This window comes from Anas platyrhynchos, chromosome 4, assembly GCF_047663525.1.
Source record: "Anas platyrhynchos isolate ZD024472 breed Pekin duck chromosome 4, IASCAAS_PekinDuck_T2T, whole genome shotgun sequence".
In the NCBI taxonomy this organism is placed as follows: Eukaryota; Metazoa; Chordata; class Aves; order Anseriformes; family Anatidae; genus Anas; species Anas platyrhynchos.
The window spans coordinates 37,787,801-37,815,100 of NC_092590.1; the positions used below are offsets into that span (position 1 = coordinate 37,787,801).

General features: G+C 39.6%; 1 protein-coding gene across 6 annotated transcripts in view; it reads left to right on the top strand.

Annotated features, from left to right (window-relative positions):
• The first annotated feature begins 1,221 nt into the window (after positions 1-1,221).
• SLC10A7 (solute carrier family 10 member 7) overlaps positions 1,222-27,300 on the top strand; it is a 144,757-nt gene continuing 118,678 nt past the window's right edge. For 2 of the 6 annotated variants that reach the window (XM_072037421.1, XM_038178040.2), the window contains exons 1-4: positions 1,222-1,459; positions 4,596-4,678; positions 9,764-9,900; positions 14,512-14,587. In XM_072037421.1, coding sequence (XP_071893522.1) covers positions 1,360-1,459; positions 4,596-4,678; positions 9,764-9,900; positions 14,512-14,587 — 396 coding nt within the window. In that variant the 5' untranslated portion in view covers positions 1,222-1,359. Of the gene's footprint in view, positions 1,460-1,544; positions 1,844-4,595; positions 4,679-9,763; positions 9,901-14,511; positions 14,588-27,300 lie in introns of those variants that run through there. The other 4 variants (XM_027456697.3, XR_011809082.1, XM_038178039.2 and 1 more) reach the window with 4 other exon arrangements.

The window sequence follows — 27,300 nt, forward strand, 5'->3', positions numbered from 1 at the left end:
ATTATTCAGTGTTTTGCTTTTCCCCAGTAACAATGCTTTTCTGAATTGCCGTAAGGGTGTTTGCGCCTTTTAGCTGTGCTGGTGCAGAGTGAGGCCGCTGCCAGCTGATCTGTGGCAGCTGCACAAGCAAGTACAGGAATGTTTTGCAGTTGGTTACTTGTACCTGAGCAGGGAGCGAGGGCTAAGGTGTGCTCCAGTGAACTGGAGCAAAGCAGTGAAGTATTTGATGGTTTTAAAGTGCCTGTTTGGGGTCCCCTTGTGAGAGGAAGAAGGCATGTTCCCTCCATGCTCAAAAATAAATAAATAAAAAGCAGCCATGATGTATACACGTTAATAGAAGTGAATCTAATGGGACATACAGCAGTATGTGCTTCCTGAAGTAGCTGGGATCACAGCTGAGCTATCAATGCTTATGTCCTTGGTAGCAGAAAGCATGTGGCAGGGCTAGTCCTTGAAACCTGAACAAGGCTGTAGATGCTGTGAAGTATGAAGTTACCTGAACGCATAGAAATTGCACAGCAGAAGTGTTGTGTGTTTAAAATGCCCTGGAATAAGCTGCCTGTGCCTGTGGCCGTGCGAGCAGCTGTGGTGATTGAATGTTTTATACTTTATCATTTCCTCGTTACGGTGATTTAGAGGGAGGGGGTCACGGCCAGGCAGAGGGCAGGCTCGTGAATCCGTCAGGCAAGCTGGGACAGGAGAGGAATGGGAAATCGAAAGCGTGGGTCGAGCACTGGAATTACACGACAGCGTGATTTAATGGAGGGGGGCTTATTCCAGCGTCGAACACGCTGAGTGCTGCGAGAGGAATTTCCCAACTTCGGAAGCGAGGCGACTGAGCGCAGCGGGATACCCCAGGCAGGGCTGAGGCGCCTGAGGGGCTCTGAGGGGGCGTTGGGCTGCTGACGGGACGCCGCTGCCACACGGCGCCCAACGGCCGCAACCGCCCGCCCTCAACGCGCGTCAGGCGCCGGGCGTCACGCGCCCGTCGTAATGTGCCGAAGCAGCGCGCACCCGCCCGCTCCCTCCCGCCGCCTCCCGGCCCCGCGCCTCACGGGCGGCTCCGCTCCCGGCGCTCCGAGCCCCTGCGGGCGCTGCGGGCGCTCCCTCCCGCACCCCGCGGCGGCCGCTGCCGGTGTCGGCCGCCGCCTTTTGCGTGGCGGCGCGGCGGTATTAGGAGCCGCGCGGTAGGCATGGCGGCGGTGGGAGCGACTTCTCGCCGTCAGCCGATCCGGCCGCTCGTGGCGGCGGCGGGCGGGCGGGCAGGGCGGGCAGGCAGCCTGCGTCCCGCCCCGCCCGGCACGGCTCGGCTCGGCTCGGCTCTGCCCGGCCCAGCCGGGCGGCGGCGGCAGCGGCGCCATGGGGCTGCTGGAGCGGCTGCGGAAGGACTGGTTCATCGCGGGCATCGTGCTCGTCATCGCCGCGGCCAGGCTGGAGCCCGCCGTCGGCGTCAAAGGGGGTGAGTGCGGCCGTTACCGGCGGCCGTTAACCGGCGCGCGGCGGCCGTTGCCCCGGCCGGGCTCGCGGGGGCTGAGGGGGAACTTGAGGAACTCGGCGTGTGCCGGGCCTGCCTCCCTCAGCGCGGAGCTCATGGAAACCTCGGCTGCCTCCAAGCCGGGGGGTTTCAGCTTGGGGTCACCCGCTCGTGCTCTGAGGATGGGTTTGCCGGCCCCTTTTAGCCCCTCGCGGAAGGTGCCTCGGTGCGAAACGGTGCGGAGTGCCCGCGGTGAAGGAGCCAGAAGGAAGGCTTGTCGTCTGTGGGGAAACGAAGCCTTTTGTGCTTGTTGCAGCCGGAGCTGAGGAAAGAGCCAGCGTTACTTTAAGATAAACAGCGTGTGTTTAGGTACACGCAGTGGCAGTATCAGCCGCTTAGTTTACGTTGTAACTTCAGATGCTCACAGTCCTCAAAAACAGGTTAAATTTTATACTTTTTTTTTTTTTTCTGATTGCTTTCCAAAGATTTAAGAAAAGGAAGGCAGAACACTTCAGCAGAAATTGTTTAGCAACTCTATGTTACAGGACTGGAGGAAGAATCTAGCTGTGCTTTTATACGTGGAGATTTTTTTTTTTTCTTAACAGCTGAAGTTTGAGGATAGACAGCTCCTCACTGAGGAGCTAACTTTTTTTTTTTTTCTTTCTTTTTTTTTTTTTTTTCCTCAGGTTCTGAAAAAAAAAAGTTTTAAAAATGGCTCCAAACGCTTGCTGTGGCAGCTAAGGCTCCGTCCGGTACTTCACGGAGTTCAGGGCAGGCAAATTCCTGCTCTGCAAGGATCCTTCCCCTAACATCCGTGTGCTGTTTTGCATAGGTGAATAGGGCTCACGTGGAGCTTCTTGCAGGATCCACGCTGTGTCTTTAGCAGATCTTAAAGACAAATTTGAATTTATAGTATTAAGTGGTTTGTCCCTGTCTGTTTGATTGTCACACTGATTGTTAGCAGCGATGTGGGAGACCCTGTACATTAGAATATGAGATTATTTTTCCACAATTTATTTCCTGCATGTTATTGTGGAGGACTTCAATTTAATAATTCTACTGTAAAAAGATAGCACATGTGGTATATAGACATGGTGTTGTTCCTGGGACAGCTAGCTTGAAAAAGCTTGTAAACATTGATAGGAATTGTCAGACATGTTCCCAATAACAGTATCTCTTTTCTGAAGCCATGGAACCTCAGTGCTCATTTTAAAACCAGAGGAGTTAAAAAAAAAAAAAGGGTATGTGTGTGTGAAAGGTGGTGGGGTGGAAAAAGTCAGCATATGAAAAAAGCTCCAAGTTTGTCATCCTCCAGGGGACAAAACCATGCACTGCAATCTGCAGAGCCCTGCTGAATGACACAGAGGGCCCAGCATCCATACCAGTGGAATGCTGTGCCACAAATAAAGATTTGTGCTGGGCTCACCTTCAGGGCGCAAACCAAGCCCTTTTTGGCATGTTTCCCTAGCCAGTGAATGTGCCTATTTTGGTTTTTCATGAAAAGAGCTTTCCTGATCAGTCTTTGGCACATGAGATGAAGGGGATCTGTCCTGATTGAAATTCCCTGGGCTGCATGAACGTGCGAGTGCTCTAGTGGTAGAGTTTTCTCCAGTGTGACAGGGTTCAGGCAGTCCAGTGAAAAACCTGTGACAGAAAAATTGTATCCTTGAAGAACCTTTGTTTTAGCCAGACCACCTAACCAACTGCCTGTGTGCCCATATGTACATGCTCTGATCTTCTACAAGATTAGAAAAGTTACATAGTTGTCTGTATATGTCAAACTTATATATTTTTCTGTATAACTGTTTATAGGATTCTAATGTGTTTTTTTTTTTCTTTTTTTTTTTCTGGCTTTTCAGTTAACTTTTTTTTTGCAATTGATTTTGCAACTAGCCACATGCTTTGCTGCAACTTTAACTTTTGTATTTCCTGGCTTATTTTTACATTGTGCTTCATATAGGCAGTTTGTTTTGCCTTTTTTTTTTTTTTTTTTGTACTTAACACACACACACATTTCTAGTGCCTCATCAACAAAGTTATTTCAGAGTAGGATTTTTAGTTTAAACAACTTGAGGTGCAAGCCTGAGTAGACTCAGTGTATGATCAAATCCCTCTAATTTAAGGATCATTGATGTTGCTCACATCAATGTGTCATTCATTCGAGAGAGCAGAAAGGATCTTCTCTTCTGGTCTGTGGAGTAAAGGCTTGCCTGTTTGCTGCTGCAGTTTTGCTCATGACAATTTATTGTCGCTTGTAGAGTTAGGATATTAGTTTGACCCTAAGTAGGCTGTTAATATTTTCTTTTTGTTGAAATACCTGGTTGAATGCCTGTAAAAATATGCATGTATACTTTTTGCATTTTGTGGCTTTCAAAGTCAAAGGTATTAAGATAATTCATCACTTTTATAGGAGTACAAAAACTACTTTTTTTTTTTTGTTTCAGGAGATTAAAATAAATATATGACTATATATACCAATATAAGCTTTTAATATTGTGGAACCCGTGGAGGTACAGACATCTGCCCTGGCTGCTCTCACTGCAGCAGTGTCTGAAATGTGTTATCGCAGGGCTGGGATGAACCATTTTGCCACAGCCCTGTTGTGGGGGAATAACACAGAACTGCATTGCTTCAAGGAGCTCATTGCAAGGAACGACTTGGTTTCCTTTCTGCAGGCAGCCAGACAGGTGTTGTGTTGTAGGGGGGATATCAGAGGTAGATATGGGATTGATGTAGATACCCTTATGGAGGGAGCAGCTCATATTTTCATTTCAGTGTGTGGTTTCAATTTTTGTTGCTGTGGGGGTACTCTGATGACAGAGCCAAGCTCTGAAAACTCCCCCTTTTTCACTCTGCAGAATTTACCCACTGGTGGCCTGTAATCATGGGAGCCCAATCTTTCTGACACCATAACTCACTGGTCACTCACTGATTTGTTTTCATTTAGAAATGAGCAGCATGATTTCTGTAATGTAACGGTTAAACCCCCACTCTTTTTATTAAGGAGACTTGAATGATTTGGTTTTCTACAGATATTTGTCTACAGATTCTCACTTTGATGTAATATATGCATATAATTGTCTCTTTGACTACAGTTCACTCTGTTCTCTGTATTTTTTAGGACCCTTGAAACCAGAAATTACCATAACTTACATTGCTGTTTCAGCTATATTCTTTAACAGTGGACTCTCATTAAAAACAGAGGTACTGTAATTTCTCATTGCTTCATCCTTGTTTTGCTTTAAAAGTTTTGTTGCTTTTGATCAGGTTTGAACATAAATGAAGTACTTAATTACTATGCTGTTGTTGATGCTCAGAGAACAGCCGACAAGAGAAGATCAAAATTAGACATTTATATAATAACCCCTCATTGATTTCAAGAGATTCTTCACAAGCTAGTGAGTGTGTTGAGAAGGAGAGTGTGAATAAATTTCACCCATCCATAGAGACTTTGCTTGATTCTGTAGGGCTTTGACTAAGTGTTGAGCAAAATGTTGAGTGCAAAAGACTGGATCTACACCTGGGGTGCATCCCGATACATATCAGGGTGAGACCTGGGAGCACACTGGTGCCTGGCTCCTACTACCATTGTGCACCTGCATTTCCCCACTGCCCTGTTTAGCTACCAGGCAGAAAACTGTGTGAATCCTAGGGTAGAGCTCTGCAGGGACCTGGTCAGAGAGGGGCTCTGGGGAGTCTCCATACCTCTGTAGGACATGAAGAGAAGAGGTGAGCTCTCTGTGCCCCTCTCCTTCATCTCATCTGCTGGTTCTTTAAGTAAGACTGGGGAGGCTAGTCACTACGGGGCTGATGCAAGCCAAGATCAATGGCTGGAAGTTACCACATTGTGTAGGAATAGGACAACAGCCGGTGTCAACACTGAGGTTCTCCTCTGCAGATATGAGGCCAGTATATACTTGTATGAGGTCTTGGTGATCCTTTCCTATGGGATTTGTTTGTGGGCAGGTAGACTTGAGGTGCCTGCACGCTGCTGCATGTCACAGACACTGAGATTTGTTCCAAATTTGATGTTGCTTATTTTTCAAAGAGGAGCAATCTGTGAATAAAAGGAGATGAGGGGAAAACCTCTTAGTTTGTCAAGTAGGGAGGGAGAAAGGGAAATGATGGCTGTGTGCCAAAAAAAGGAGGAGTAACCAGAGCTGAAGGGAAACAGTGCATGTCACTGCTGTTCTGGTTTCTTGGTTCCTTTTACTCTGTTGGCTGTGCTCATGGGTGATGCTGTCCGTATGTTGCACGATACTAAAGGAAGCAGCATGATACTGTCCAGCATTGCATGAGCTTCTGGGCAAAGTGGGATCTGGATGAATAGCGTGTGTTAAACAAACATTTCTGTACCTATATTATGGTCATAATGATAATATTAATAATGGCGGCAGTGTGTGAACTGATGGCAGCCCTCTCCCTGTGTCTGTGGGCACTGCTGGCACTGGCGCCTGGATAGCTCTGCCTGGATGCAGTAGAAGTGAAGCGAATAACTGTAGTCAATTCTGTAGCAGCTTTTTTTGAGCTTTGTGGTCTTATATGGAAGCAGAAAGAACCATATCATCTATTTGCCTGGAACAGAAATTTATCCTAATGTAAACAGGCTGTAGAGAGGCACTTTCTCCCACAGAGAGGAGGACCCAAACCCACAAAACTTCAGTGGTGTTTTCTGCTTTCAGGGTTAAGAATCTTTGTATACAGAGAAAAACATGTAAAACTTATTTCTCTTTCAGTAGCTTGAATCCTTGAAGCATTATATTTGGAAAGCAGCTGTGAGGGAGGGAGGAATCAGTAGCACAGTCAAAGTCTTGGTTAGCTTCTGAATGCTACTGCACCTCTAACTTTCTCCAGTTAAGGTGATATGACTGACACATCCCTTGGCGATACATCATGACCCACTTTGAACTTTGATAGCTTTCTTTCATTCTGCAGTTCTAAGATACAGAGGTATCAGTGAAGCCTTTACAGAAGCTGGTGTTTATGTCTAGGTAGCTGATCTCCATTTGTTTTGGAAGTACTGGTTAGGGGTGGTGCTGCATGTCCAGATCTGTATTCCATCAAGAAGCTAAGCCTTTTTTGAATTTCTGCCACAGGGGTAGAAGATAAAGACGAAGAAAAACATTTCACTCATTGTACCTTGTGCTATTACTTTCTAAAATGGGTGTTGAAATCAATTTTCAAATGTTAGGAGGCCAGGTCATTATATTATTAAAATGCTTTGGGGGCATGTTTTAATTTTTTTTATGGCACAACCTAAAGTTACTATTAATCAGTTAATCCATCTTTGTAATGGAATGTTTCTGCTTTTGTCTTGATTAGTTCTTCACCCTCTCTGTGTTCTACCGTGGACAGTACTTTGATTGGAGTGAACTAGAGTTTGCTATGCTTTATGAAACAATAAAAAGTTGCGTAAGCTTTAGCTGAGGCCTCCTGATAAATCTGATAAAATGAGTACTAGTTGATGCTCTTTTTTAGGTTACACTTATGTTTTTATCTGCTGTGAAAGTGCATGCGTAAATAAATTCCTCACTGTGCCTTCAGAAAGCAGTACACAGAATAATTGCCAGCATTCAGGGGGAGTCTGTCTGCACACAGCCTTGTTACAGTTTCAAATCTAAAGAGATCCTCTTTAAGGTCCTCTTTCCTTTGCAGAAATAGGCTGTATTCAGGAATGACAAGAACCTTTGATTGCACCTTACCATAAAGCTCTTCCAGTGCCTGGATAGTTTGCTTTTTCCTTGTAGGGCCCCAGAAATAAATTGCATTGTTGAGTTATCCATTTCAATGAGGAATTTGGAAAGCCACTGAAAACAGCGTTTGCTTTGTTTAAGTTTTTGCCCAGAAAAGCTCACCTATAACCATTTTAGTGTGACTAGGTGGCACCAAGCATTAACCAGAGGGGAAGCTTGGAGAAGCTCTCTAAAGGGTCTAAATTAGTGGGAAAGATGAGGTAACCTGTTCTACCTGGTGTGCAGAAACTGAGTTGTAACTGGCAGCTCTCAAAGCCATTTCTGAGATTTTTCCTTTTTTTGAGTGCCACGGTGATGGAGGGCATTTTGGGATAAGTCCTTGTAGATGGTTTAAGAGGATGAAGGCCGTTTTTTTTTCCAGTGTTTGTTCTATGCTGATGCGATCTAAGGAATACCTTTTTAAAACATGATCACCAGAGACATTCTAAGGACTGGTAATTTAGGTCTGCAAATACCTGTTCTGCTAGTACAGCATTCCTTCGTGTGCTAGGTTGGCTGTGTTGTAATTGCCTTTCTTGCTCACTGGAACCTGTTACCAACCTTTCCCAAAGTTTTGGCTTGGATTTTGCTTTTGGAAGTAGCGCGCTTCTTGAAAACATCTGTTTTTAAGGCATTTTCCAATTGTTGTAAAAACAGTAGATTAAAAGGGAAAGCAGGCAACAACGGTGCAATACTGGAAGAAAGAGTATCTTGTACAATGCTGTTGGCTCCAGTGTCTGCACCTCTGTGTGTGTGACATTGCCTAGACTGGGATTGCCATCAGAGATTGGTCCACTAGGAGATCTGGGGCCGGAGGTGACATGGCAGGAAAGGAAAAATAAAGCAGTTTTGCTGAAATAAGTCACCTGATTAGTTGTTTTTTTGTTTGTTTGTTTGTTTTCTCAATTGCATTTTTAAATGTAAGTGATACATTTTTATGTAGGTATTTCAAAGTATCTTTTCTTCCCCCATACAGTGTTTCTACTACTAGACACTTTATTTTTGCTTTCTTTTTGAGAAAGGATGAACTAGTGCTACAATGAAGCTTTCTGTAACTCAGCCAGTACTATGACAGCTCATGTATGAAAAAGGCCTATTTTTTCATGCAGAGTTATAGTGGTATGTGCAAGAGCCTTCTTTATTTAGAAAATGAAGTCGTTGTTTCATTCGGTTAACTAAGAACCAAGAGGAGTGATTCTTTCTTGTTAAAACTAGTTCAAGATGTACATTTCAAGTCCATGCTGTATGTAACTTTGTGAGAATGGGGTACGAAGAGATGTGTAGATTTTCGCGGAAGTTTTTTTTGTTTCCCAAACCCAAATTTGGAAGATAATTTTATTCCAAGAAATAAAGGAAGACATTGTGCTGAATTGCTAATACTTCCAGATGTGTACTTAAATCAATGTGCGTTTGGAGGATCAAAAATGCAGCATTTGATTGTTTTAAAAATAAAACTGCTGAATAACAGTTCAGCTGTCTTGTAGCTGGGAGGTAGCATGTGAAGATCTGCTGCTGTATTACTCTACAATATATATATGTGTATATTTAGTGCATCTGTGGTATCAGACCTAAGATACATGGAGAATCCTAGCAGATTTTGAATAAAAATGTCACCAGTTCTTTTTATGTTGCATCGTTTACTGGAGGGTGCAAGTTATTTTGAGAAACAAGAGAAGGACCTTTTTTTCTTGATATATGGGAGCTGAAATGTACAAGGCTTTTCTCTGATACTTGAAAACTCTGCAGAAGATTCTTGTAGTGCCTGGAAAACAGAAACAGAGAGAGACACAGCTAACTGAAGAGCATATTGTGTAAGGATACTTGATTTCCTCTCTGGAGAGTTCTTACTGCTTTTGAGGAAAGACACTGTGTAACAGCAACATTTTATTTATTTCCTCAGTCTTCTAATCTGTTTCTAAGGTGTTTTGCACCTTTTTTCTCTGCATTTTGTGGCTTAACTGTTGATAAGTTTTCATAGCCTTGATATTCTTTCTTAGTTCTTCTTCATGAGCCTAATATTTTTGTATGAATTTTCTATCAGTTGGTAAAATGAACAATCAAAATCTGCCACTGGATTTTTTGCTTTTTATGTTTGTTAGATTTTAATTGTAATGTCAGGATCCCTTTTTCCTTTCTGGTGTAAAGGAGAATCACATTCTCTGTGGTTCTCTTCAGACTAGGGAAGCTTGAAATCACCCAGAACTACAAGTTTCCCTTCTTCTTGATACCAGCAGTCAATAAAGTAAACAGGCTGTCAGCACAGTTAACACAGGTTTTGAAGCACAGTGCTGAGGCTGCCTGCCGAAAAGCTGTTGTTAGAAGAGCTATGGTATTATTGAAGTGGTGGACAATTCTTTTGGAAAAACACCCAGGAGCAGAGAGAGCTTTTATGTTGTCTGGCTGTACTTGTTATTAAAGAGATCAGATGATCCCTAAAGGTGCCTTTTTGACATGCACTGTCATTCTATTATAAAGATAATCCTAGTTTTAAAAGCACGAATATGGTCTTACTTCAGCTGTTATGACTGCAACTTCCTCTCTTCTTTTTCTTTTGCAGGAGCTGACAAGTGCTTTGATGCACGTGAAACTACACCTTTTTGTCCAGATTTTTACACTTGCGTTCTTCCCAACAGCAATATGGCTCTTCCTTCAGCTATTATCAATCACACCTATAAATGAATGGCTTTTAAAAGGGTATGTGTAAGCATAATAGAGTGAACAATATTTGTAGCTGTCTTCTTAAAGGGCTGTTTGTCCTGGAGTAGGTGTTTGAAGAGAGATTATGAGCAGAATTTGCTGTTTGCTGTTGTGCTATAGTGCTTTGTTGTTGAAAACAGTATGCACAGAATTACCTTTTCAGGAACCTGGTGTCATTTCTAGAAAATCTGGTCAATTAGTTTCATATGGAGAGAGCTTGCAACAGGTTACCTTCTTTGAAAAGCACCTTAAGTGCTCTGCTGGGTCTCAAGGAGGACTGAGGGGAAGAAGAAAATATTCTGAAGGAAACTATAAGTCTGTAAATAAATACTAAACATGCCACATACTGGTATTCTGTTTTGTTTCTAAACAGTCTGTACTGAGCATCTCTTGATGTGTATGGATTGGGGCTCAGTATTTGCTCCTAGCTAAATAATGGGGGAAAGAAAAAAAGATGGAATAAATTTGAGATGAGCAGGAGCTATGCTACCATGAAAACATGATTTAAATCTGTGGTGTAGTCTGCGAGTGTGTGCTTCCAAAGTTGTATTGATGGTTCAGTGGTGCAAGATGTTATGAAAAATCGAAAGAATAAAATGTTTTTTGAGAATCAAAGGTAAATACCTAGGACGATGCAGCTACACTGGAATGCATGAATACAAAATCGATTATTTTAGAAAACTACTTCAAAAATCCCTGTTGTTTCTTAGTGCTTGGGGAGAGTTCCCTGTCTTTAAAAATTTAATGATAAAGCTCCTCATGTTTACATTTTTACAAGGCCTGAGCCTAAAAGAGACTTCTGTTTTGGAGAGGCTTCTCCAGGCTTTACACCAAGCTTGAAGTGGTACAAATGATACTGAGAAGGTAAAATCTGTGAGAGAGAAAAAAAAACAAAACAAAACAAAAAACACTCCTTTAAAGTTACTGTTTTGCTTAGTAAATCAAGGTAATGACAAGGTTGCAGAAAATATTAATTTGGGTTTGATCATTAATAGTAAAGGTTAAATCATTGCAAAGTTTTTCCTCAGCTAGAATAGAGGAAGGATTTTCCATAGTGGCAGCCCTGGTTTCTGAAGTGCAAAGTACGAGAAGGTTTTGTGCTTTTTCTTCTTTGTAGCACTTCTCATCCCATCTTTCCTGATGCCTTTTAAGCTGCCTTTGTGCTTAGTATTTAAGGGGAGTTAGCTTTTATATGCACAAATGAAACTCCATGTAAAATTACAATATATATGTATTGCTAAATATGAAATAATATAATAATATGGCTATATTAAGGGAGAAGAAGACTCTTGGCTACACATGAAGTATAAACTAGCCTAATTTTTCATGTTACCATGTTTTGTGTTAGCAGCGAGCTAGTACACTTGTTTCAAGCTGCCTTGCAAGCACCTGGTCCTTGAGTACTATTTGTGCTTTGGCCACATCTTATCTTATAGTACAGTAAATCTGTTGTGTTGAGATTCCTTCTAAAGAATGTTCAGATTGGGAAGTTTAATGAAGGGTTATTTTGAAAAACAGCGTTCTTGATAAATACTGCTTTTTGGGACACTGCTTAGACCACTTGCCATTTTGTAGCACTGAACACATCCACTGCAACTCTATCTTCTGCGCTGTGTGGTGGAGAAGCTATTGAGCTCTGTTCTAATTAGCTAAAATTCTAGGATAACTCATTTTAAAGCAGGTACTCACACATATACATATGAGTACATGAAAGTGGAGTGAAGAGTGGAAGTGAGGAACTGCCTGTACCTTGCCTGCTCTGTATATCCAGAATTCATCCTAATGCCCCACAGCTGCAGTTTTTATTCTCTAAAAATACTGAAACACCCAAACAAAAATGGGGTTTGGCAAAGTTACTTCCTCATCATGTATGTTTATCACTGTTTTAGTGGGAGCTGGCTAATCACCCTCACAAAGGCCTGGGAAAACAGGCATATGCTCCCAAGGGTGTTTTGCAACACCCTCCTTTATTGGCAGAGTGGCACACCTGGGGACTGTAGTTCTGCTCTACTCTCTAGAGAAGGTTATGCTTAAAGGGCATAGTCAAGCCCATAGGTAATTCCCTGCATTGCTTCAGAATGAGTGGTAGATTCTCTCATCCTTCCTAACAGTCTGTTTTGCTGTGCTATTTGAGAGGCAAATTCAGATGTTACCGGTTTTTCATCTCTGTTTCTACAGTTTTGTTTTGTTTTTCTCTGTGTCTGGGGTGATATTAGGAGGTTTGTTTTGCAGTTATTTTGAAATATATAAAATAGAGGAGGAACTGACATTACCAAGCATCTTTGAAGTTCGTTTTTTTGTTAACTGACTAGATTTTGCAATGACAGGATCTCTTTGAAAAAGAACATGATGCAGCTTATTAGTGTTTGCGCAGGCTCACCTCTTCTACTCTTAGCATATAGCATTTCCAGCACTGTTGGTAAGGCATGAGATGCAAAGCCTAGTACAAGATACAGCTCTGGTAGTTACATATCTGAAATACATGAATTTGGAGCTTAGTACTCAGCTGTCTGCAGTATATCAGTAGAACAGGTATTATTTATTGCACTTCATTAAGGGTTTAGACCCCCTGATATTAGTGCTTATAACACTGCCTGAATGAGAGAAATATTTCAATTTTTTGGTTGTCTGTAATAATCTGTTAGAAGAACTAGTTTGTATATTGCTAGTGTTGCATATAGCTAATATAAAGTAAGAAAAAAAGGTGCTCAGGCTATTTACATGAATGTTTAGATACACATGATTAAAAGTATTTCCTTTTAGTGGACCAGGATTTTTGTAGATTGCTATTTCCTTATAACGGATATTTTGTACCATAGTTTGATAATGCTTTTTATTTTTTAATTCCAAATACATTATTACAAATTTGAGAAGGTTGTGTTATTAAATCTTTCTCCTCTTACAGTGTGGAAAATCCCTTCCAACTGACATGAATACACTTGCACACATTTCATACCTTTCTGGATAACCTTGAACTTTAATCCACCCTTATTAGTGCAGGTGAGAAGTTCAAGGAGCTGACTGCCAAGAGACCACACAGGAAGAGGGATGATAGTATTGCAGCTGATATAGGGGATGGATATCAGAGTCACCATTTGTTCATCTGCTGTATATTTTTGTATGTATTTGGAGGGACACACTAAACTTTCCAGACCATTTCTTTTTCCTGTGTTTCTTTTTTTTTTTTTTTTTAAATGTGAGTTCATCCTGCCAAGCGCTGACAACTCCCTGCTTCTATAGACTTCGCTGTAAGCTGGAGGTCCTATGTACTTCCAAGGTGGTTGGTGCTTGGCAGTTTGTGAGATTGAATTTATATAATGCCTTTGGTTGCCTTTTTCCTTTTCCACAGTGTCTGTAGCTGACTGAATACTTTTGTTGTCATTTACCCTTTTCTTCTACTTAAGCTGGTTGTATTTTTGCAGTATATCAATTGCACTGTGATATGCTCCCTGTTGTTTGGATTTAGTACTTCGGTTTGCTATAGCTTTTTGACACTGCATTTCCTGGGGATGGACTAACATAGTTACAAGTACAAAGTAGGTCACCACTAGTAATTGTATTCTGAACTAGAATATTGTCTCAAACTCCAATGCTTTAAAAACATAAGTAGATTCCATGTTTTGGGGAATTCACAGATCATTTAATTTCCTGCCTTCCTGTTCCTTCTAACTCAGCACAGGTGGTACTTCCCTCCTCCCCCAGAAGGATTATTTTACTTAAGTTAATCATAACCTGTTGTGGTATGTTCTTGTTTTTTTTCTCAATACATGTATAAAAACAAATCAGTTTTGTAATAACCACTTTTTTTGTGGACTGTATTTAAAACAAAAGAAAGCTCACAAATTTCTCACTTTGCAATGACATGTACTATATACGTTGGTAATTTTGCAGCACAAACAGTGGAAGAAATGACAGATGGTATATTTTAGACTTCTAAAATCTTGGATAAAGTTATTGACATTTCTATTAGTGGAAGTTGATGATTTTACCATGAAGCGAAAACATATATAAAAATGTAACATTTGATGGCCTCTTTCAGGAAATAATAAAGCTTAGTTGTGATATATATATTTTTGTAGTAATGGCTGATGAAAAACAGAGTAGTGGAAACCTAAAACAGTAGGCATAGCTCTTCTTGTCCTTACACTTCTTAGCAGTCAATGTTTTCATCACTAAGCTTTTTTTTTTTTTTTTTAAACATAAGCATTTGCATCCTTTTATTCTTTTTTTTTCTTCTAAATTAATACCTGTCTCTCAGCACACTACAAACTTAACTACGTTAGGACATATGATGCAGCTATCTTTGAGATATATGTGTAGATATATTTGTGAATGGTAAATATAGTGATGTGTATAGGGAAATTAAGTCACAGAGAGATCAAGCATTTTTTAGTAAATGGTGATAAGGCTCCTCAGTGTGGTGTTGGTGAGAGAAAGCATAGAAATCATGCCAGCCGGTACAGGGCTGTAACTGCAACGCAAACTGATTGTGTTGCACAGGGGATAAAATGATTGTGTTTGCTCGGTTATGTGGTATTTTAAGATTTTTATCTTGCATAGTATTTCCACCTGTGAGGAACATAAAATGTTTCTTTTTGTTGTTTTCAGCTTGCAGACCGTAGGCTGCATGCCACCTCCTGTGTCTTCTGCAGTAATTTTAACCAAAGCTGTTGGTGGAAATGAGGTGAGTTTTCATTTGTTCTGGAATGAATTTTTTTTTTAACGTAAGTGTGGAAAAAAATGGTATTAGCATCTTTCTGCTTGTAATTGCTTTGTAATTCCTAACTGTATAATGTTTGTATGCTGTGTACTGGTTATCTTGTAGACCACTAGCTGTCTGGGGGAAGAAATGTCCTCGCAGTGCTTGTCTGAAGAGTGCCTATTATTAAGGGACCTGGTAGCAGGAGTTCCCCAAGCTAGAAGCTGCAAATGTAGCAAGTGAGATGATGGAGACACACAAATGAATTTGAATCCTATAACATTGTTTGAGACTGCATGAAATTAAATTTCTGGGAGCTCGGGCTTCTTTGTCAGTGATGTAATACAAAGTTCTCAACAGAAAGGAAATGCCGGAATTGAGGTTGTCTGTGGAAACTCAGTTTGGTCACATTATGTTTCTGTCTTGAAGTGACAAGTGCTAGTGTCATTTCAGACTGTTTCTTTCTCTATAAAATGCAATTTTTAGGAATATCAGGTAGCCGCTTTTTAGGAAATGAAAGCAAGCGTGATAATTAAAAAGGTTCTTTCCTTTAGATCTGCTTCCTTGTATCTGCAGAAGCTGGATGAAACATGCTGGGTGAGGAATCCCTTTTCCCCCAGAAAAACACTAGAAGAGATTGGTTTCAAAGCTAGGATAGTTGTGGTGCTGTTCTGGACTCTTAGAGCCAATTCTTAATTCAGTGATAGAGCTTCTGCATGAGGTTGGGTGAATTGCATTTTTAAAATATGGCCATTAGTTGTGTACTTCTCATTTTCTGAGTTCAGACTCCTGGGACCGATTAGTGTCAGCTTTGAAAACACATGATAGCACTGAAATAGATTGAAGTTGTACTTTGTACTGACAAAGTGCTGTTTAATTGCTCTATCCTCTGAAGAGAGACCCAAAGCATCTCAAGTCAAGCATCTCTAATTATGGGCAATCCTGATGCATATCACTGTCTCACTTTGCTACCTGAGAACAAGGATCTTAAAATTGTCTGATGGAGGTGCTGTGAAGTGGATTAATTAGTGTAAAGAAACCGTTCAGGTACATAATAGTGAGCAAAAGAGAAATAAGTTTTCTAGTTGTGATTCTAGATCTAGGTTCTGTAAATTATAACGAGATGCCACATAGTGAACACTGAGGATGAAATGAGCTACTGAATGAGCGATCATTCTGTTAGCAGTGTCTGTCCTGTCCTTAGAACAAGGAAAAGATCCTCTGGAAAAAAAATTAAGGTGTGATTGGTTAGTGGAAGACAGTATCATAAAGCATCTGTGTGCGGGAGTGAGAGAGATGCTTTCGTTTCTTGATGATTAGAGTTTACTTTTATATGGTAATATTCTTTTGGTGCAGTGTATGTGTCAGTTTTTTATACCAGCTGAAAAACAGACATTCTGTCATGTTAAGCTCAGGTCGTAATTGTATACGTCATGGACAAAGTAAGCTTGAACCTCTAATTCTTTTGCACTGAACTGGTGTTGGAGGAACGTAAAAATGTGTACCTTGTTAGTGATTTTTACAGGTAACTGTTGACAGCAGAGGCAGAGTGAGTCAAGAATAAGGTCTTGGGACCTGTGAGTTCTCAGTCAGACTCTAGGAAGGTAGGACATGAGTTGGAGTCTGATTCTTGTGGGTCCCTTCCAACTTCGGATATTCTATGAAAGTATGCTAAAGAGAAACATCCTTTAAAGCGTGTTTGCTGTAGGCAAAGTGTGCGTCAAATTTATTGCTAAAATTGAGCAAGTTTCCAGTGCAAGCACATTTCTGAAATACAGTGCTTCTCTGTCATTCATATTATTAGTTTTTCTTCTGAAGAGCAGCAAATCATATCCTTCGTGCTAGGGGAGAAGAGCCTCTTATCTGTCCTTGCCACATTTCACCTAAGCTTTTGCTGATACCTTTTTCTTTATGACATGAGCAGAACAATGCTTTTTTTTCCCATTTTAATTTAAATCAATTCTCATGCATGAAGAAGAATTTAAATGTGGCAGTTGACTAGAAATATAAGCAATTGTACTGTGAGAGCAGTTGTTGATAACCATGTCCCTTAAATTGCCTTTGCTTCATCAGGTGTGCTTCCCTTACCTGGAGAAATTGATTTGTCTGAGGGTGTATCTACACTGCATAATGTAATATGAAGATAAATGAGCTTGCTCAGAAGCAATATAGTGAGGGAGCACCACAAGAGCTAATTAGTCTCAGAAGTGTCCTGCCGCTATAGAGTGCAGGCACACCCTGAATAAGTGCTGTGGAGACCTCTGGATTTCTTGAGAGACATCATATAGCAGTTATGGTGGCTGACTGTGTACAGAGGGTTTTAGGTTTTCTTTATTTAAGTAGTAGCGACTGTTGAATATCAGTTTGGACTTAGGTAATTACTGTGGATATATTAGGCACTGTGGTGTGGTGGGACAAGTTTTCAGGTGGGGCTGAGACATGGTTTCTACTTTCAGCTCTGTCATTAACCTTTTCGGTGAAAGTGAGTGGGGTATTGTGTCTCTGGGGTTAGCAGTAATGGGTACTGGTGATTTCTTTGTGGAGTGTTAGAAGATCAGTGCTGAAAAGCCTTATTTAAGACACATCATTCTGGGAAAAGGTGATTAAATATTTGGTCAAGTGCTTAGAAAGAGTCTACATCATTAGAAGCTGCTTCATATCAACTGGATTTTGTTGTATACCAATTAGAAAATTTGGGTGTGAGATGCTAAAATTGAGAGTTTTGTTAATCTTACAAGGATAGGTTTTTTAGTTGATACATGCCAGAGGGCAGCAAATAAAATGTTCTGCCTTTGCTGGCTAAGGAATATGTGATCAGCAAAGCTTATAGTAAGAATTCTCATTAAACGGTTTACCGTTTCAAAAGTTAGTGTTCTGGGGTTTTGGGTAAACCCAGGTAAACTAAAAATCTTTTATTTAACTGTCAGTGTTTATTAGCAACTATACAATTTACCAGTATTGGCACCTTTGCTTGCTGTAGCTGTGGCATTAAGGTGGGGAGAAGCATACTGTGATAGAGGCTTCCAAGCATTTTAGTGTTTGAGCATGGAAATGAACATCTTCAGCTAGCTCTGATATGTGAGTGATGGGGTGGCTTGGGGGACTGGAAAGAGCTTTCTTCACAGGTCGTAGGAACTATAGGAGGAAAAAGATCTCTGTAGCTGTGTAAGGGAGAAATGGAAAGAGAACAGATAAATAGGCTGAAAAACAGGATCAAGGTTTATAGGTGTGTTCTCTATTTTTTCTGCTGTCAGTGGAGGAGAAATTCAATGTTGGCATTAAAGTGGAAGAACAGGAGATTGTGGCTGCAAAGAAAATACTGGAATGCCTAGTTCACACTCAGTACTGGTTGTTAAAAGAGACTCAAGACAGGCTTTTCAAATCTCATTTCCTTACATATCACCAGTGATAGCAGCAGTGGCAGCAGCAGAGGTGTTCAGCTGTTCAAGACAGTGTCTCCAGTGTTTCAGAATAACTTGTGTACCACCAGTGATGCAGGTGCCACATCTTGGAAATACCTGACATGCAGTATTGCAAGGAAGTTAGCTGTGGGAGCTGGAAGAAGAGATAGTGGAGATCAAAATGTCTCTGCAAATATCTACCCATGTGGTCCAGATGAGTTGAGAGCTGCTATTTTGTCTTGAGAGGTGTTGGCAAATGAGCAATGTAAGTGGTAGGGGGAAGCCTTCTGTGCTTACTGAAAATCTTGGCTTTTGGAGGAGAGGAAGGTTGTTAATGGCTGCTCTTTCTTCTTATGGGATGGAAGTAAGTGTTCTTGCTGTGATGAGTGGAAATACAATTTGTGTCTAGTAGGGCTACCTGTTGACTCAGTGACATATTCTTGGGTTTCTTCAGCTCATCTCCCTGATCTCTGGATTTTTGGATTGTTCTTTGAACTCCTTAAATTCTAGTTTCTTGCATCAATTTCTCCCTCAAGCTCCTAATTTTACATCATTTCTCATGTGATCTCTTCCTGTATGTGGTTATTTCCGTTAACTTTGCAAACAGCTTTCTTAAATGGCCCATTCCTAGCTTTTGTTGCAAATAGACTTATTTCATCAATAAAACCTATGTCAGGTACAGAATTTTGTGCATATCAAGCTTATTTGAACAAAAAAAAACGTTCTCTTTCTCATGAGACCCCACCTAGAGCACTGCATTCAGCTGTGGGTCCCCCAGCATAAGAAGGACATAAATCTGTTAGAGTGGGTCCAGAGGAGGGACACAAGGTTGGAGCATCTCTCCTATGAGAAAAGGCTGGGAGAGCTGAGGGTGTTCAGCCTGGAGAAGAGAAGGCTCTGGGGAGATCTTGTAGTGGCCTTCCAGTACCTAAATGGGGCCTACAGGAAAGCTGGGGAGGAGGGACTCTTTGTCAGGTAGTGTGGTAATAGGACAAGGAGTAATAGCTTTAAACTAAAAGAGGGTAGGTTTAGGTTAGATATTAGGATGAAATTCTTTATTCTGAGGGTGGTGAGGCCCTGGCACAGGCTGCCCAGAGAAGCTGTGGATGCCCCATCCCTGAAGGTGCTCAAGGCCAGGCTGGATGGGGCTTTGGGCAACCTGCTCTGGTGAGAGGTGTCCCTGCCCATGGCAGGGGGTTGGAACTGGGTGGGCTTTAAGGTCCCTTCCAACCCAAACCATTCTGTGATTTTTTTGTACACTGGCAAAAATAAGGAGGTATCACCATGAACAATCAAAATCTAATTTTTAATTTTGTGACCTTTTCTCATTTCCTTAAGTATTTCTACCATCAGTAATGTTTATGAAATCTCATGATTTGTGAAGTGGACACTCTTTGCTAGTTAAAAAAAATTGGAATGAAAAAAATTAGGCCTCACTTGTGTTCTTAGCTCCTGTTAAGCCATGAAGAGTCAGAATTTTAATGACATTAGTGTTTGATGGCACCAAAAGCTGCTTAGCATCTTTTTAAAAATCTAAAATTAAAAAAAAGTTTTTTTCAATGAAATTATAAAACCCATTTCTTTAAAAGTCTACTTCTACCTATCCATTTCTGCATGAGTGACAAATAAATATCAGCATTTCAAGGTGCTGTAAAGACAAACCTACTCAGAGCTTGCAGATCCTCAGACAGAAATGCTGTAGAAATGCCAGAATATTACCACAAAGTATTCAGACAGCTAATGTCATGCTCTCTTTAAGAATCAAAGTAATGAAGAAAAGAGGTTGAAAATTAAATCTGTAAGTCTATCATCAGTTTGGAAGGAAAAAAACAATTTGTGATGACTTTTATGGCAACTTAATGGCATATTTTTGAAAAGTATAACAGGCAAGAGCTGTGATGCAATTGTACAGATAAATCGTGGCAGACAGTTTATTTTATTGAAGAATACTTTGGCTATTTTGTTATCTCCTAAACAACAAAGCTATTGACTTTTTTTTTTTTGCTTGGTTAAACTGTAGCTTATACAAAATCTTTTAAAGTGGTGTTTTGTTTTAATTTTTTTCACATTCTGTATGGGTAGCATCTTTCCAAATGTTATGTAAACATCTTTCCAGATGTTACGGCTTTTGTAAAACTGTCACATATGTATGGCAAAATTTTGAAATGTACAACAGAATATAATGAAGAAAGTTCTAAACATATTTCCAAAGTGAGATATGAAGGAAGAAGGAAGTTCTAAGAGTGATTTTTATATTTGTTTTTATGAAGCAAATATAGACCATAGAACTTACTATAAATTTTAAAGAACAACAGCCAGCCTTTCTGGAAAAGAATTGGGGGAGAATGGTAACATTTTGTTATAATTGCCAACTATTTGTTGGAAAATTCCTCTGTTTATGAGTATTGTTTTTTTGTTTTGTTTTGTTATTAAGTAAAAACACAAAGGTGAACCCCCTAACAGTGCTTCAAAGTCCCAGAAAAGATTGATTTCTCTAAAAATATCTGAAGTTCTTTGAACTGTGTATATATGTACATTAACCTTTAAAAAAACAAAACTGAAATGAATAAAAAAAAAAGAACAAACTCTAATGGTTTGTGAGTCATACAGTGCATCAGCATACCAAGAATGTTTATCCTTGGTAAGGTAAGGAAGGTAACACATGAACATTATGAAACAAAATTGTTTTAAGATTTTCAAATGAACTGTATGTGTCCTGGTCTTTAGTTGTCTTTGACAATATAGTTTTTTCTTCTCAAAATATAAGTCAAAACTTGCAATAACATTATCTAAAATTTGATTTCTAAATAGCACTTAAAAGAGTAGTAGATAATTTTTAGGTTTTGTTTAAAAACAATAGAATGAAGTGACTTAATCTTTTAAAATTTAATACTGTAAAGGGAAATTCTACGATGAAAATTTTTTATTATTATTTCCTAAGTAATAAATTTTGTCTACCCACGTAGACTAAGTACTTCTAGATGAGAATGTAACTAATTCTGCCGATGCTACAGTGAAGTCTTTGGGAAATGTCTGTAGGTGTCAAAGGACAAATTTAGGAAAATGTCTGTACTTCACATGTAGCAATATAAAGAAATAACTGTAAGCATAAGCCTTGTATCTACATGGGAACTGTTGTGCTATTAAATTCACCCACTATATTCTAGTATTACGGTCTAATTTTTTATGTATCCTAAGAGTTTTCTTTTATCATTACTGTGCTTTGAGCAGATGGTTTTTATTGAACTATTTATTGACACTTAGGGTTTTTTCTTCCCTGAATAGTGAGTGCATTTTATATCCATCGATGCATAGGAGTAGCCCAAATTATTACTTACAATATGAATTTCATCACTATAATGCGTCCCAGTCACACAGCTCCATTAGACATCTCTGGAATTCCTCATCATCTCAAGTCTTCTGTAACCTTAAAATGATTGTGGATTTTCTTTTCTTTTTTTCCCTCACCCATTGCTCTGCTTTCATTTATCATGAATCTTTCTAATACAGGTCCACTATTACAACAGTTCAGAGCAGATGGGATTTTCAAAGGTATTCAGCACTGCTCTTAATTCAGTGGAAGCAAATTCAGCCTAATAGTGGGACTTCTGAGATCCCCAAACCTGAACACGTCGCCTTCAAATTCTTTGCATCTGTTTGTACACAGTTTCATATTTTGCTGACACATTTGACAAGGAGCTCTTTTGCTACAGTAAGGTATCAGTGGATGAATTAGCCTTGTGAGAGACTTGCGAAAAAATAATCGATTTTATTCCTGGCTGCCAGTACTTCTAACGCAGGGTCTTTTCATGTGGCTCACAAGGTGATCAGTGGAATAAGCCCTTCTCCTATACTCCTGGAAGCCTGGAATTTTTTCACATCATCATGCACTTCTGGGATCGTATTTTATGCCTCTGTACTACTGGGTTTAAAACCAATAGATCTCTGTTCTTCCCTCTTCCTCACCTTAGCTCTAAAGAGATCAGGCAGATGGACTAGATGATTAAGGCCCCTTCCAACTGAACTATTCTATTCACCAAGATACTGTGAGTGCCCTGTTTCTATCCCTATGCGTGTTTGAAAAAAAATCTGTTCCACTGAGGTCACAAACCAAATGTAAGACGATAGGCACTGTTTGAACAAGTCAGTAATGTTCTTACTAAAGTATTTATGGAGAGTGGGGTCTACTGCCCTGCTAAAAGTCAGCTTGGTTTTTAATCTTTATAGCTATTTGAAAGAAATTGCAGATCTTTACTGCTGAGCTATGTTACTCTCCCTTCCACAGCCTTTAAAACAAAAGACCACCTTTAGCAGAGTGGTGGAGACTGGCAATACTTACTCTAAAGGTGACAACTTAAAAAAAAAAAAAAAAACAACAAAAAAAAAACTACAGGAGATTTGTTTGCAATGGAGTGTCTTGCGGAGTCATAATTCCATTGAATGCCCGCAGGATGACAACATTCACAGTACAGGGGTCGTTTTCAATGGTTACCTTTTGGCAAAGCAGGACGGTTTGCTGGCCATGAATCCCTGGAACATGCTTTGTTCTGGTTCTGCTGTCCCTCACTTGGTGGCTTGCAAAGCAAACGCTAATTTAATATTTCATTTAACAGTAAGTGAAGTGCTTAGTTGTTGTGTGTCTTAGGATTGGTGTTAAATTACTGATTCAGGAGAAGACAAACTTTACAGCTTTGTTTTTGTGTAAGTGGTTTATTTTCCTTGATGAACAAGTCAGTTCCTCTGACTTGTGTTAATGTGCCTGCCTGTCCATGTGGGCCTGGACTCTCTTGCATGAAGAGATGCTGCTGAAAATGGCTTAGCATGGTGTTTGGTGGCCTCAGCTTTGTGACTAACTGAAGGAATGTGTTTATAAGATTAGCAAAGGCTAATATGCAATGACATTAGTTGTCAAATACCTTATTAATTCAGCATTTCTTTCTAAAAAAGATCATTTGAAGTGACAATATATAGAACATTGCTAACATTTTGAAATCTCAGAAATATCTTTTATGTAAGACTGTTTGCAGCTCATTGCAGATAAACTGAAATCAGAGTTGTCTATTGAGATAACAAACTGCCCTTAAGGAATATCTGTAGTGGATTTAGTCAAGGATAGAATCATAGTTCTTGAAATTTGCAAGTTCTGAACAGTGACTTGCAACAAGATAATATTACATTGCTTCCCCTTCCTTGAATCTGTCATTTGCTTGTTAAAATCAAAACTTAAGAGTACTTCACTTGGGAAGGTTTTGGTATCTACTCAAGCACATTTTTAGCTGGTGTGAATACATTCGCATAGTGGCTAACAGTAATACATAGGAAAGAAAGTGATCGGGTTTGCAAATTCAGTGTTTGTTTTCTTCAGCTCCTTTTTTGTATATCCAAGTTAATTCCTGACTTGTACAAATCACTCCTGTACAGCAGTAAGAAGGATTTTCAGTTAAAATGACTATTATCTTTAAATTCACTTATTTTTCAAAGAAATTAAATTGATTTTATCAATTTATTCTTTCCTATCTTTATGATTATGAAGGCACACTGAAGTTTGTTTTATTTTTAAATGTCAAATGATTATATTCAATACATTTTAAGGAAAACTGTCTTAAATACTGTAAAACCTCATTTATGTGAAGAAAACAATTTTTTACATTTATTTATATAAAAATAAACTAGCCCAAATTTATTTCTCTTGCAGAACTCTTATGAGAAGACAGGGTGTTTTAAGTGTTTCCAGTCTATATTTTTCTGTTAGACTGTTTTTATTTGTTAGAACATTTGGCAAAACTGTGGAGAGCAGTAGAGCAGCAAATTTTCTTTGATTCAAAAGAGTTACTTCAGGCTCCAATTTCTGGAAAATATTGGCCCTACTATGACTCTGAAAATAGCAAGCTGCTGTTAAACTGTTTTTGGAGATGTTGAAGAAAAGCCACACGCCTCCTGGGAACTGTTTTTCAGTTTTAAGGTCCCCATAGCCAGGCACTCTCCTGTTCAGCAAGGGTTTTTGCTGTGTTCCCTTGTGTGTATTGCCTTTTCTGTCTAAAATGTACCGGTTCTGCTGATACCTCTAGGTTAACAGGGATGGGGGGGGGGGGGGAACCACAACATTCAGAGTAGCTGTAGTAGGGACTTGAACTCCTCATCGGGGCTACCCATGTGAGTACAGAAGATGGTAGAGTTTAAGAAATTTTGAGGGGCAAGGGAATAGCAAAGGATCATCAATGAGTCCAGCTTACTATAGGGTGCCCTGAAAGCACAACACCCCCCGATGATTTGTGCGTGATGAGGGAGTGGAAGTTTTACCATTAAATAGAATCTTTGCCAATGCATTCAGTACCTCATCTTATTCCCCCCCCCTCCCTATGAGCTGGATTTCCAAACCATTTGCTTCTCTGGTGCCCTCAGTGCCCCTTGCTGCCCTCAGGCCAGCCTCTCAAGGCCCGTGGTGTTTGCCTCCACATGCTGCTCGGTCTCAGGCCCATGTACATGTCCCCAGGGAGCCGGTGGCAGCCAGCCACTCTGCGAGGCACTGCAGGGAGGGTGCTACATGGAGCTGGCTGGAGCTGTTGCTCACGCCTGGCAGTGTGTTACTGCTCGGGGAAGTGCACTTCACACTGCTTCTTAACTAGGGCTGCAGGCCAGGGCTGGAATTGAAGGTAAATAACGTTTCTGAAGGAGTTTTCTCAGAGATACAGGGGAGCAAAAACTTGCCTTATATTGAAATATATACAGTAGTTCCGATTTCATGCGTGTATTTTTAATAATAAAAGGATGTATAATAAGAAATACACGAGCAAATAAAGAAAATATCACAGTTTATTGAAGAAAAGTCAGCAGCCACAGACTGCTGCTGTAATGCAGCAGTTCTGATAATTATGTGGCTCATAAACTAAAAATCATGTGCTTGAGCTGAATATTACTGTGTTTGAGTTGGTAAGTTCAAAGCAATGGTATATTTCCTGAATTAATTTGCTAATTTACATATATTACTACTCCTATGAAATTCTGAAACTCCCTGTTCTAGCAGATATTGTGCATTGTTGCAGCAGAATTCCCCAAACATTCAGTTTCTAGTATGTGGATGGCTTTGCTTAGCTAGACCTTTTTGTTATATTTTATAATGATCTAAGTTCATTTAGTTTGTTGATACTGTTGCAAAACATCTGTAGCGTATACAGGATGTATGCTTTGATGCATACTGTGAGAGTGTTTCAGCTCTAACTGCATATCCAAAACCTTTTAAAAGGAAATCTCAATGAGTCCCATGGGGCGAAGTAAATTATTACATGTGGTGAACTCTTAAGTCATAGACCAAGGTCACGGCAGTGAGAGTGTATTTCAAAAAGGTTTTATCTGTGCTTGGAAAGCAAATGAAATCTCTCATCATTAACTTTAGAATTCTAGTTATAAGAGGATTTTCACTAGAGGTGAAAGATCAAGTTCATGGCGGACATAATGGAGTCTGAAAAGTTCTTTCTCAGACATAATACCAGGGCATGAAACGTTCACTGAGGTTTTCACATCATCAACGGGGAGTTTATAACCTCTAATCCCGATACTGAAGATGGGAATTATTGTAATTATTTGCCATCCTTTGTGGCTTTATTTCAACCTTTTTAAATGAAACAAACAACAACAACAACAACAAAAAAAACACACACGCTTTTTTAAATAATGTTGCAAAGACTTTTGGAAAATTTCCTAGCTTTTCCGCTAGCCTGGTCTCCGTTACAAGATAAAGGCAAACACCTTCCTTAGTTAATAACAATATAACATATATATAACAGTTCATAACGATAGTTCTCTCCTTCAATAGAAATATAATGTGGTAAACCTGAACAATGTTCCGATCCCAATGGAATTAATCAAAGCACACTTGCATACAGTAATAACGGTATCCCTGTCCTGATCTGTTGATAGTCCACATAAAAAGAGAGGAATATTTCTGTGAAACAAACAGGGCAGAAAAGCATGAGTAGAACCAAGGTCTTCAGTGACCCAGACCATCATCCTGTCAGCAGAAATAGATATTCATTTGTCAGTTTATTCAGCAGACTTTTACATTGTTTCTAGGCTTCACATGTGTGCATGCATGCATTTCGGTGATAGCAATGAGCAATGGAAATCTGCTCAGTAGTGCAGAGTCTGAACTCTGTTACTGTGTCTTGGGAATGGTTTGGCAAATATCCCTGCCAATAACAGCACTCACTTGTTCACAGAGTTTACAGTGCTCAATTTGTTTGCTTGCAGAAGGGTTGAAATTTGCCAGGGTTGTGCTGCTTTTATAAGTAGAATATTAAGCAACCATACTCAAAAATGAAACCCTTTGTATTTGTACTTTGTCACGGAGGTTACTGAATTCACAAGAAGGTTTCATCTGTAGTGATTTTATTCAGAAGTTTCTGTTTAGTCCCATTTCTATGCCATTTCCCATCTAGATAAAATTTCAGGTTTGTGTTCTGTTTTTGTAAATTCTTTAATCTACTTTAAGAAGACGCATTTGTTAAAAGGAGTATTTGTTCCCTGAGTTACAGCTATAAATGACAAGGAGATGTATTTTTAGCAAGTGATATTTTAATTTATTTGAAAATAAGAAAAGAAAACCTTATTTCTAGAGAATTAGTTTATACCTAGAACTAGAGAAAGCTTTAACAAGAAATGCCTATTAGGTTTCATTTTACTTAAAGTACTTTGTTTCAAAATGAATGTGCTTATAGGGAAACTTTTCATATATTCAATATACACGATTTCTTAAAAGTCCTGTGAGAAGAAGAAGCATGAGCTGGATTGACAGGTTACCCAGAATTCAAGAAATGACAACATTAAAGTTAGATTGGAATTGAATTTTTATGTCTATGGATATATTTTATGATTCTGTTTTTAAATTGCGTGATCATATGCCATTTTCAAAAACATATCCTCTAACATATTTTTCTGTAATGTTGATATCACGTGTTATCTTAAAAGTACTTGCTATACTTTCATTATCCAAATGGTACAGACTGTCTGTGTCAAGTGAGACTTTCTATATGGGTTATGTTCTCTAAGGTGTGTATTTTAATAATTTAGGCAATGGCCTCTCTTATACATTTTCTCTACGGCCAGCAGTGCAGCCTCTTTTGTATAGTTGTGAGGCATTCCTATTTCTAAGCATAGACACAAACTTCTGTGACCTATCAATGCTAGCACATTTTTGCCATTCATACCACCCATGTTGGTAACTTCTGCATGGCTTGATTCTCTGTAGTTTATGATCTGAGAAAGTCAGAACAATAGATGTTATTTGTAAGTATGGCATAC